We start from the raw sequence: 13,213 nt of genomic DNA on the forward strand, positions 1-13,213 counted from the left end.
AGATTAAAATGATCCACCCTATATATTCTGTACTAAATGTTATCAACAGTGTATTGTATATTTTATCCTTGAAAGAAAAAAAGGAGAATGGGTTGAAGAAAAAAAAACACTGATAGGGAAACATTTCTTTTGAAGTTTTAAACACCAAATGAAGAACTTCCTTTCTATGATATTAATTTTAAAATATGTTTTCTCGAAAAATCATAAAATTACGTTAAAATATGATTTTAATAAATTGAATAAAATTAACATTAAATTCATTTAAATACAAATAAATTTACATTCAATCATTTATTATTTATTTAATACAAGTAAGCGAACATTTAAGGTATAAAAATAAATTAATTTTTACGCCAGAAATCATTTTAAAATTCATTGAACGTTCTTAATACATCATATACTCTGATGACTAAATTAATATATGTTTTCATTTTTAATAAGTATTTGTTATTTCTTTTACTGATTAATTTCTTCCTTTTAATACAATTAAATTTCAACAAATATAATGTACAATTGTATTTAATTTTAATGAAGAATAATAATAATGATTACTAATTTACATGTTGTTTTATGAATGTTAATTTTGATTAAAATATAATAGGCGCTAATAATTATATGTAAAAAAATTTTAACACAAAAATAGTGTAATGTACACAGAACGAACATACATGGAACATAAAAACACATTGTTTTACAAAAATAATAAACAACTAAAATTATTTATATTTAATAATAATTTTTAATATTGATTTTATGATTGGAATATTAATTAATTTTTTTTGGAATGAAACAAATATAACGTCTGGATGTTGGCCAAAAAATTCTAATTGTTTAAATTTCAATATGTTACAGTAATTGTATTTTTATAAAAGGCTAGACACTGCATATTTTTGGAAGTTTATTGAATTCCGTGGTATGATTCAGGATACGTTAACTAGGGCATCGTGTATTACTCAATTTTTAAGGAATAATTTAAATTGTTCTTTTATATCTTTCTCCGGTGCAAGAAGATCAAAACTTTCGAGCACCTGGAACATTCAAGAAGCAAGTTATTTGTTTTTTTTTTTTTTTTTTTTTTGTTTCTATACTATGATTGATCCTAGAGCGGTGGTTATTAGGATTCAGTGGGAGCCTTAACAGGATTTAGCTGAATTATCATGTTAGTTAGTCGCTACACTGGAGCATTGAAATAAATCTTTCTGCACTTTCCTAAACGCCAAACGCAATATGCAACAATCATATTTCAAACTTTCTACCCTTTTCTTATTGAACTAACTCTCTCTCCTACTCATAAAAAAAAGAGGGTTATAAATTTGAAATGTCTGCTTGTAGCATCGTTACTCGCAAACGAATTGACCGATTTCTGCAGATGATTTTTCTTTTTTATTTGAAGGCTGAGTTACCTACTCATTTCAAATTTCGCTATAATATAAATAAATAATGTCCCATCTCTATCAACCATTAACCGGAATAATTTATTTAACAATTACTGACAATATTGTGTTGTGTTGCCAATAAATAATAAAAATTTTCCAAAAAAAATTTAATAAAAATTAAAAATTAGATAAATCATTTAAAAATTAGAGCAAAACATTAAAAGAATATTTCTTGTTGGCCGCCCTTAGTGATAACATTTAAAAATTTACTATAGAATTTTAAAAATACATAAAAAATTAATCTGTATACAATCATAGTATATAATAAGAGTTCCAAATAAAACTTATCGTTAAATTATTTTCTAAATTCATTTTATTGATTGAAAATACTTTTTAACTCAGATTATTAGCTTGATTATGAAGACAAGATACAGTTTTCTTTTTAAATTATATTGTTTATCAACGAACTACTTTTAATCACAAACTCAAAACCAGAATTTAAAATAATTTTATAATTGTTTCTTACTGTTGTTGTAACACGAAACGAGGTAAAAATATCATTTTTCTAACCTCGTCCCGCATATTCCCACCTGAGACTCAGAAATTGTAATTCTGAGAATTTCTCGATTAGTAGTATTATCAAAATTGAAGTTTTTATACTTAGTAAAGTTGCAAAATTAAGGACACTTCTCATGAAATTTGCTGCCTATTTCTTTCTACATTGTGTGCGAAACTAAATTCAGTGCCGCTAGCGCAAATATTTGTAACTTCTGATATCGTTTCATTATATTATTAATTTGACTTTTCACACAATGTTTGTATTATTAATGTAATAGTATTGCCTATTTTTAAAATTTATTTATAAATATAGGCAATATTATTACATAAATGATAAAATCATTGTATGATATTTTGCGGTAGTAATGCGGTAATGTCTCATTGACATAACCACTGCGTCGACACCGTTTATCCTCGTTCCCGAATCGCCGTGTACCATTCAATGGGACGACGTCGAGTCGGGCTGAGTGGATAAAACAGCAGGCCCCCCATTCAACAGGAAGTGGTTGCTCGCTTCCCTATGGTTTTTACAAGAGTACGCCTTTCCCTGATCTAGTTTTCCTCGAAGTGCTAAGCGTAGCGTACGGACTACCATGTATCGTGCCGTCTCTGGGTCTATCATGCGCTCAGGTGTTTTTCCAGTTCGCTTGATAGTAACAGACAGATCATGCTTCTCGACACACCAGTAGAAACCCACATATGACTTTTTTTTTGTCATATGAATATGACAAAAGAGAAATTAAATTGGGTAAATTTAATCCAACTGCATGTCAACATTTTATTAGATATGCTGCACCAAATAATATAGTATTCATGAAAACATAAGCATACATAACACACACACATGTGGGCGCAACTGACTTAGTATAATATAGTATGCATGAAGTGGGGTCAGGTGCGGTCGTCGCACTTGGTCGTGGGTCACTAGTCGCGTGTCAGATCATTCATTGTACACATATACACTAACATAATATACATGTTTATGTGTATTTAGGAGAAGTAGGGTCGTAGTAATTTATATACAACTGAAAAGTTTATGTACATAAATTATATTAATACATTTTGCATGTATATAAACCATCATAATAATACAATAAATCCCCCCCCCACTGCTCCCCCCTCTCTTCTTACGATTTTAGGTGTCATTGTATTTATTATTTGACGAAAGTGCAACAGATCTGATTATTTAATATGATGGAGTTTTTTTTATACACATATTTTTTATAAATAATAAATATCATAATAAACAATGAATTATTACAATTTAAAATGACGTAATTAATAATATTTTATTATAATTATTTGAAGTATTTTTATATACTGGATAAACATATACCTAGTATATTTTTCTACCCTAGCGTATACACAATTTACACTGAGTGCAAATTGCACAGGGTAGTCTTCTAACACTGAATTAGCACAATACTTTTCTTCTTACACTGAAGCTCAGTTTCATGTCGATGGATTACCTAAAAGGATAGATATGGATTAAAGACCGAATTTCCAGAATCGCTCCGAACTAAAATCTTTTCGTACAAAATTTTAGGCGATATCTAGAAAAATACAATCCCAATTGTTAAATAAACAAATTTTTTTTAATTTATGGGTCAAATTACAAAATACAAAAAACACCAAATTTCACGAAATTCCGAAACAAAATTTTTTTATAATTTTCTCGATTTTCGCAAAGAGTGCGTAAGTATATACCCCTTAAGAAAATTTGCCAAAAAAGTTTGTCGTCGATTTGGATAAAAATCATGTTCTAGAGTAATTTTGATCTATATATCAAAAAAATCGGATTCTTTTGACAATTGGATGAGTATTTTCTGAGATATTGACTAAAATTGTATTCGAGGGGTGTATTTCCGTACAATTTTTAAGTAGATACTTAAAAAACATATCATTTGATTGCAAAATCAATCAGATTTTCGAGTACATGGATTTACGATAATTTGTACCAGTAAAAAAAATTAAACTGGAAAAAATCTAGCTTATTTGATAACCAGATGAATATTTTTCAATATATCTCCAGAATTGTTCCGAAATAAAAAATTGCATATAATATTTTTGGTGAAATCTCAAAGCTTACTCACAAACAAGTTAAATGAACACGCTTTTTGAAATTTTTGGCTCAAAATTACCTTGTATTTAGAAGTTTTACCAAATTCTGAAAGAAAATATTTTTCTATTTTCTGGGCTCCTTAAAAAATTGCTTTAAATCGGGAATTATTTTCGATTTGGATTAAAACCTGTAGAGTACCTAATGTTGACCCAAAAAGTACAGAAACCAGATTTCTTTAACGATAATTTGATTAGTTTCTGAGATCTTGACTAAAATAATATAAGAGGGGTGATTTCCCGGTGAAATTCTTCATGTGATATCTCAGAAATTGTCGTTCAATAAAAAAATCAACTAGAGTTTTATGTCTATAGATAATTTACGGTAATTGAAAATAAAAGTACCTAAACGAAAGTTCCAGTATCAGTAAGCAAACTGAAAACTGTATAAAGAGAACGGTTCAAAGATATGCTCCCAAAGAAATATTCAAACGGATAATTAAGCTATTTTGAAAACAAAAATTCAATAATTCCGAAAGGTTCTTCACGTTTACATAATTTTCAATGTTCATCTTCACCCTGTAAAATGTACGGTGTAATTTTAGTTTTTATCTGCTATGTTATTTTGATTTATTACTAAAATGAGTTATGTCTTTATAAAAAAAAACATACAAAACTTTTTCCATAAACTCATTCCATGTTTAAGTTTCTGTCACCTCTTTAAAAACCGTATTTACTATTCTAGTGTAAGGTGTGGTTTATTTAAAAGATTAAGGGTATAATAATATGACTAAATTAGTGAAATTAGCAGATACAGTGTGTTCCGAAAAATTACAGTCTTAATAATAACTCAAATCCATCTGAACAATGTAGACACCGTTCATTTAACGAAATTATTCAGATTGTTGTCTATTGTGGTACAGGCACAGCTGATAAAACTAATCGATGAAATTCAAAACTTTCCTAGTTCAAAATCATTGATATTTGGGGACATTTGATTACAATCCCTGATACCAACTGAACTCTCACTTCTATTCCTCTTATGAGGCCGGAGTATGTTCATGTTCTTCTTCAAACTTTACTCGCAACTGAGTACTTGTGTTGTAGTTCGTCTCGTTGAAACTTCATCAATTTATAATTTTTTTGAGACACCTTGTATATAATAATACTGTACTCTACATGTATTGTATTTAAAAAAAGGAGTGGTTTATGTATTCAATTAAAACAGAGCATGAAACTAAAAAAAAAATCCCTGAATAAATTTCTTTTATTATAGTAGAAATTATATTTATTTTCTACATTGCTTAATGCATCTCGATATCTTCAATGATCTTTGCAGGAAAGGAGTTCAAATATGATAAAAGCTACGATTTTATCTACATGTCGTTTATACAATTATCAAATTAATTATATGACATGTTTCGGTCATAACAATCATTTTACATATTAAACTATATGTTTTAGTCCCCTCGATGCCATTTAAAATTGTTTTTTACAACACATCGTTTATTTAATAATTTCGAACGTTTCCACGACGTTTCAATACTTATTGTATTTTTTCTCCAAGTGCAACAAACAAAATTTATTTATATTAGTAATACAAAATGACAATTTATTTATATACTCTTTTTTTGCAATTGCAGGTTGAAATTGAAACATTATTAGAACATCCGTTATTCATTTATGGTCAAGGTTGGGCATCATGTGTTCCCGAACGTACATTACAGTGTTTTGGATTAAAGTGTCATAAATTACAAGTCGGTGATATTTGTATAACATTAATGCCACGTGAAAGTAATACATCGTCCAATTCAGTGTCAAGTAGTATACAAAAATCCATGGCAGAAACGCAACATTTTGTGACGGGTGGTGGCAGTAGTAGAAGTATAACATCAAAATCACCAACAATCACGACAACAGCTACAACAACCGCAATGACAACCCGACAAATATCACCAAAGACAACCGTAACAACATCAGGTGGTACGACATCAACTTCCACACAATTTATGTTAAATCAACCACAACGGACACATTCAGCCGAAGAAGTTGCTGCAATTGAAGCATCAAATGCTCGAAAACGTCGTTGGTCTGCACCGGATCAAATATGTGACGATGATTCACCGCATACTCCACGCAGACACAAAGAATGATCGTACTTTAAAACTATTTTACCAAAATTTAAATTTTTAAAAACACAGATCTGATGTTACGGTGAAATTGTATTATTTAAAAATAATGTGATCTATACGTAAGCGATTCCCATCGGATTGGAGGAATCAAAAGAATGATTTCAATAGCGATTTCGTGTGTTACAAAACGTGCAATAACTAGAAAAAATACAAACTGTGACAAAAACAAAAAGTGTGCCAAAAAAATTTTTTTAAAGGAGTGCACCAACGATATATATTAGAAATCGCTGTTTTTATTAAAACTTGAGTATTATTTAATGCAATGAAGTGATAGATTCAAAAAATAATTCATAAAGACGTTTAATTATTAAATACGTATGTCGAAAAATAAACTGTCATTTTATCAAAATAAGACATGCAGCCACCCATTTATTGTATACACAAAATAGTCAATTAATTGTATTCAATAATATTTTAACTGATTTTAAAAAATTTGACTCTCAATTGGCGAAATTTCTTGGTAATTCTCAACCAATAATTTTATCTTCTTCGTAAAACAACACTACGTTATTTTCTCACATGTCGTAAATAATACTAATAGGTCTTGAAAATGTGTGGCCGGAGGAGGGTAAGGGCAGACAGTTCAGTATTTTTTATTTTTATTCGCAGCTAAATAAAAATATTTTCTTGCAACGAGTACTTCTCGTTTTTTCAGTGAAATAACGAGATCGCTATTCTAATGTAGATTTAAAATGTTGCAGGAGTAATAACTTCAAACCCTAGAAGATCATACTTATTAAAATTTAGAGTCGAAATATATGCGTGTAGATTAACCTAAAGAAACACAAATATAAGGAGAAGTTTAGGAGCATCTAATTTACAATTATAAGTTTCTCTACGAAAACAGTTTAATTCATTGAAATTTTCGTGCCCACCTTCGTGTCTATGTGTCGCTATCAATGCATATACATTACATGCACGATACATTTCAGAAATTCACAGGTTCCTTGTCTAGAAAAGACAATCTTAAAAGTTAAGTTCCAAGAAGAGTATTCTTTCTAAACCGGCATTATTTTAATTTTTGTAAAAACATATTTAATTTTATAAAAGAATGAGAATTCAATAGAAATTAAGCCATTTATTTAGATATGTAAAATAAAACATAATTGATGATAATACGCTCGCCTACCTCGAGGTGGCTGTCTGTTTATGATCTCAAAAACAAAAAACGATTGACGCCAAATACATGATTGAGAAATAATATTTAACTATTAAAAATTTTATATCACGTTGTATTTTTAACAAAAAAAAAATCATTTTGCATGAATGAAGAACTGATAATTAAAAATGTGATAAAAGGAATAAAAAAAATATATATTGAATTTGTGTGCTTGTCAACAACACACACAAAAAAAATTCCCTTCAAAAAAATACAACCGAAGATATGAAAATATTCGTTTTTATTAGAATTTAGACCAACCATTAGAGAATTGTACGATCGAGTATTGGAAATTTTTACTGAATTAGTTCAAAGTTTGTTAAAGCTATAAGTAAGCATAGTAATCTGCCAAAAAAGTTCCGGAAATTTTTTAATAAAATATACGACTTTGTTCTGGCATTAATATTTATTTTGTCAACACGCCTTTGCCTTTGTATACGGCTTCACTTCTTCCAACGAATTTTGTTTTATGGATTCGCTCAATTCAAAGCAATCACCAGAAATTTTTAATTTCAGTTTTGGGAACAAAATAAGGTGATACACGTAAGCAAAATTGTATCGCAATGCTGGCGCGAAATAATTTAAGGAAGTGCATTGTAAGCAGTTTAGGCGTAGTAATTTATTGCAGAACTATCAAGTAAAATTTTTACTCTTGAAGTAGGTAATATAACCACATATCTTTAATTTTTTTAATCCGAAAATATACGGAATAAAAACATGAAAACGAGCCTTTTTCAAGTTTTTTAATTCTGGGTATACTTTTCGGAGAGAATCCAACAACAGAGGAATGATTTTTTTGACACAGTTTTTCTTCTAAAATAGTTTTTACAGAATTACACCAGATTTTATGTTAAAATACGCCAGAAAAGAATATTTCAGTACCTAATCGTACATTTTACTCTAACGGCTGGTCTATATTATGTAATTTCAGGGTGTGTGATAGAATTTGTTTTCGTTTATCAATTTAATATTCATTTTTATTTTATTCAATTCATTTAACAATCATTTCACAAATAATCGTGATAATTTAGTTACTTATAAAAAATTTTTTTAAATACTAAAAAAAATTTATATAAAATAAATAATTCATATCATAGTAAGAAAAATGAAAATTGTATTTATGTTGTATATGAAAAACTTTGCACATATAATTTTTTAAGAAAAAATTGTATATAATTATTTTTAAAACACAATAATAATATTCTCTTTAAAAAAAATTACGAAAATCAAAAAACAACCACACGCTTAAATTTCAATGTAAAATTTTTCCAGTCCACTTTTTTATACACAAGAGAATCTATTATATTCTTGGTTCCATGTTGATTCTTGGCTGTGATGCAGTAAAAAAAATTTGGAAAAATTGTATTTGTATGTTATCTGTTGAATGTCTTTTTTTCAAATTTTTCTCATCGGGCATTAATTGTTTAGTATCTAAATGTGTTAAAAATTTGTTGAATCTATTTTTCATCATGTAGAAAAATATGAAAAATAGAAACTTTATATAAATGTTTGTTGCACCCTACTGCCTGTTTGGAAATTAAAAAATTCTAAGCTTTTATTGTTATTAATAAAATATTTAATAAAAGGCTTTTCATACTAATTTCCAAAAAAAAAAAATTGTCGATCCATTATTTATAAAATCTATTAAATTGTCAATAACAAAATCTGTTTCAATTTTAATAATTATTCACATTTGAAACGCTACTGACTTTGCCTTAAATAAAAATTATTGCCTTAAATGTTAAAAAACGAATATAAAAATTTAAAAACAGTTAAATAGAAATAAGAATAATTATTTTGCTTATTGGTCTTTATTTTTAAAAATGCAGTATTTTTCATTTTAAAATTTGTTCAATTTCACTGATTTTTTGAAAAGTAAACAAAGTTTAGCTTTTCAATTGTATTAAAAAAAATCTTGTATAAAAATTAATGTCAATTTTTGTGATAAATAATTAAATATAGATTGTTGAATTTTGAAAAAAAAAAGTATAATTATTAATAAAAATTTTATTAATTAGATAAAACAAAAAATATTATATATTAAATAAATAATTTTTACATATTTTCTCACCGTATTTTTATCACTCATTATATTTTTTCGACTGTTATTATATTATTATAATTGAATATTGTAAAATGTTACATATTTATAAAAAAAAAAAACAAAAAAAAACAAATAATGTCTTAATAAAATTTTCAAATTACTTTCATTTCTCTGCTTTATTCTCTATTTCATTTTGTCATTATTTATTATAGGCGAATTGGAACTTTAATCTGATTTATCTACACTTCCTTCATTTAAAAACTAAAATAGTATTTCGGATGACCCCTTTTGACAATTTTAACGATCCATTTTTATTTGAGAACTTTTTATGAACAAAAATGTTTTTGCACTAGATGTGATGTTTTATCAACATATTTTAATCATCAGCTAGTGATTCAACACATCATGTGCAAAAAACACGATGTTTTGCATCGTTTTTATATATATACATGATTTTTTGCAATTAAGTTACGAAATTTCATAATTTTGATACTCATTATAGTTACAAAATGTTGTTCATTTTGCCACATTGTGTAACTAAAATGAGTGTCAAAAATATTTACACTGAATTACAAAAAATTGTGTCCCTTACTTCTGATACCATGATAATCACGATAGTTTAATCTGATTAACGCGAAAATTCGTCTTACGTTTATATTCAAAGAAATTATTAATATTTTTCAGTCAAATTTTAATTTGTTTTTAACAATGGCGGTTGCTCTTTTTAACAAAGCAAAAATGAAAATTTGAACAGCTCTAAAAACGATTGAGTTGTTACATTTACAAATTTTATTTGTGAACTAGATGTAGTAACTAGTAACTACACATTTTGTGTGCGTGTTAATTGAAACACATTTCATACACTAAAGAATGTATTCACATTTTAAAAATGTGTTAATTAAAACACATTCCTAGTGAGTTTCAATGAAAAAGATGTTAAAACTAATATTCTTCTGGTACTTTAAATTTGAAATTTTCGTTTATCAAAACTACACACACACACACACTCAATTGCATACAAAATTGCTGCAACGAATATAAAATGTGTAAAATGAACACTTTTGTATTTAGAGTGATGTTTTTAAATTAGTTTAAACTGCCGAATCCATTTCCTAAGTATTTCGTAATTTAATTATGATTTCTTTTTTATTATATTTGGAAAATTAAAATTTACCTCTGACTTGAATGATAGATATTTCTTCATTGTGAAAAGCTTATTCTATAATTAAAATGTTTAACTTTTAAAGACAAACAGAATATATTAATTAACAATTATCTCTTTAAAAATTAATACCATCAAAGAAAATGAACAATGAAAAATAAATAATCTTCTACAGGCATACAAAAACTTTTTTAGAATAAAATTAAATTGCCATTTTATATTTTTTCAAAAAAATTTTGTCTATAAATATTGAATTTAAAAATATTCTAAAAATAATTTTAAAAAGTTAATTCGATTTTTCAAAAACTTAACTTTTCTATACAAATTTTAATACAACTTACCTTCAATCTGGGTGCAAACCTAATAAGTAACAAAACAAGAAATTGCTAACAGAGCTAATTGTTTATATACTATTTACTTATCTATTGAATTGAGTGTCAATATCTAAGTACGAAAATTAGTATAATTAAAGACTTTTTTTTTAATAGGCCAATTTATTAAGTATGTTATAACAAAATAGTGTATTTATATTTTAAAGAGATAATTCAATAAATAAATCATTTAAAAATGTGTTGACAATTAAATAAGGACTATAAAAAAAATACAGTAAAATTATAAAATATATATTTTTAACGAGTGTATAGATTTTATTCAAAATGTATGAATATATTTTAAAGTGAATAAAAAAAATTATTTTATAATTAATTTTCAAAGATAAATAATAACAATATTTTACTATGTATACAAAATAATAAATGAACTGATAGTGCCTTTTATGTAATTATTAATTTTAATAAAAGTATAAATGGGATAAGTAAATTTGTTTTGATAAATTTAATATTTATCGATTTTATATATTTTATTTTATGGATATGGAATATTTCATTTAAAATTTCTAAATTAAAGAAGATGTTTTTTAGTTTAAGTAGAAATTCTACCATAAGAGTCTACACCAACTAACTTTGGACATAAAAACACGCTTATATATTTATTCAAAATGTTATGCTAGACAAATCTCGAAATTCATAATTGCGCTGCAAGTAATAATGAAATAATAATGATAGGGATTGGGGGAAATTAATTCAGGGAGTAAAGTATTCTTTTTAGGTATGATTTCCATGAATGGGTGTTTTTTTTATAATGACAAATGACAATAGCTGATATATATGTATAGTAACGAATTTCACGAAACAGTCCTTAAATAAAATTTGGTTTCAAGTATATTGTTGCAGATTTATTAGTTCCCTCGAAGTCAATAAAAATTCATTTAATTAGGTATTGTGAATAGACTCGAAACGAATTCATGTTATGTATACCTACTGATATTACTCAGAACTACACTTATGAGTTATTTTCAACTCTTAATTTTGTGCGTGATAAAAAATTTATTGAATAAAATTTCAGACATACCCTTAACTGATTTATTTCAATAAATAATTTAAAAATAAGTCTGCATGAAAACGTAAAATATTTAATGAAAAGTACTTGTTAATATCGCCATCTATTTAATGCATATTAAACTAAATACAAATCAAAATGGCAGTCCATATTTTTGATAAAAACGTTAACTAATAGTATCTTGAGTAATAACTTTTGACAAATTGGTTGACTGAATTTGGAAATGGTCCAATTTTGGCCCTAAGAGTTTGGTTTATTACTAAAAAGCATCCATTGGGCTGTTAGATTCGCCTGATGTATATGTTTGATATTACTATAAAAACGCGATTTATATCTATTTATTTATTTTATTTATCTGCTAGATAAATTTAGCATTTTCTACCCACAAATAAAAATTGACTTAGTCTTCACTTTTTAAATTCAGATTGGGCTTGCCAAATTTCTTTTTATTTAGATAATTATTTTTCGCGTTATTTGACGCAGAAATTGTTAAAGTTGTTATACATAAGTAATTTTAACTGTTTGATGCCAATTTCTTTACAAATATCAACAGAACTCTTTCTTTTCCCACTTACCTAGTTATTTGCGAATATATTATGTTTTTATTTGCATTAATTTTCCAACGCAAGTCATGTTTTTAGGAGGCATCAAATTGATAATTTCGCCAATTTGACGCCACGCATAATGACTACAGTCCAATATTTAATTACGAAAATTTTTATTATCTTAACCCGTTTATACTTTAATTAAATTGATACACAACTACTGTTATATTTAATCGATCATATTCTATTTAATTTAATGAAAAACTAAACGAAATATCAAAGAAAATACTAAAATAGAGAATATTATATAAAATAAATAAGAAAAAAGTTATGTAGTTTATATTTAAATAAATAAAACAAAACAATTATTATGTATTTCTCACAAATATATTCTATATAATTATTTTACTAAAAATGAATGTATATTTGTGCCATTTTGAATGATACGATGATGTCTAAATGCTCTTTACAGTGGTAGTAGAAATAAAAATAAATAAATATATATATGTAATATGATTGCTTTTTTTTAAACCTCGTTTTTTCCTAATCTTCCAACAATTACAGATCATTCCGATTTTCTAAATTAAATAATTATTTTTGAGATTTGGAATCCATATCAAAATTGGTGAAAAATATTTTAGCATTTGATTAAAATAGATACTTCAAGGAAATTCGAAATCCCGCCGATTTTTCATGTTAAATTAAGTTTCCACATATCAAA

General features: G+C 26.4%; 1 protein-coding gene across 3 annotated transcripts in view; it reads left to right on the plus strand.

Annotated features, from left to right (window-relative positions):
• LOC123297717 (ataxin-1) overlaps positions 1-7,400 on the plus strand; it is a 176,083-nt gene extending 168,683 nt beyond the window's left edge. For all 3 annotated transcript variants that reach the window (XM_044879472.1, XM_044879473.1, XM_044879474.1), the window contains one exon: positions 5,636-7,400. In XM_044879472.1, coding sequence (XP_044735407.1) covers positions 5,636-6,145 — 510 coding nt within the window. In that variant the 3' untranslated portion in view covers positions 6,146-7,400. The remainder of the gene's footprint in view (positions 1-5,635) is intronic.
• Positions 7,401-13,213: the final 5,813 nt, after the last annotated feature.

The sequence above is a fragment of the Chrysoperla carnea genome, chromosome 4 (genome assembly GCF_905475395.1).
Source record: "Chrysoperla carnea chromosome 4, inChrCarn1.1, whole genome shotgun sequence".
Taxonomy (NCBI): Eukaryota; Metazoa; Arthropoda; class Insecta; order Neuroptera; family Chrysopidae; genus Chrysoperla; species Chrysoperla carnea.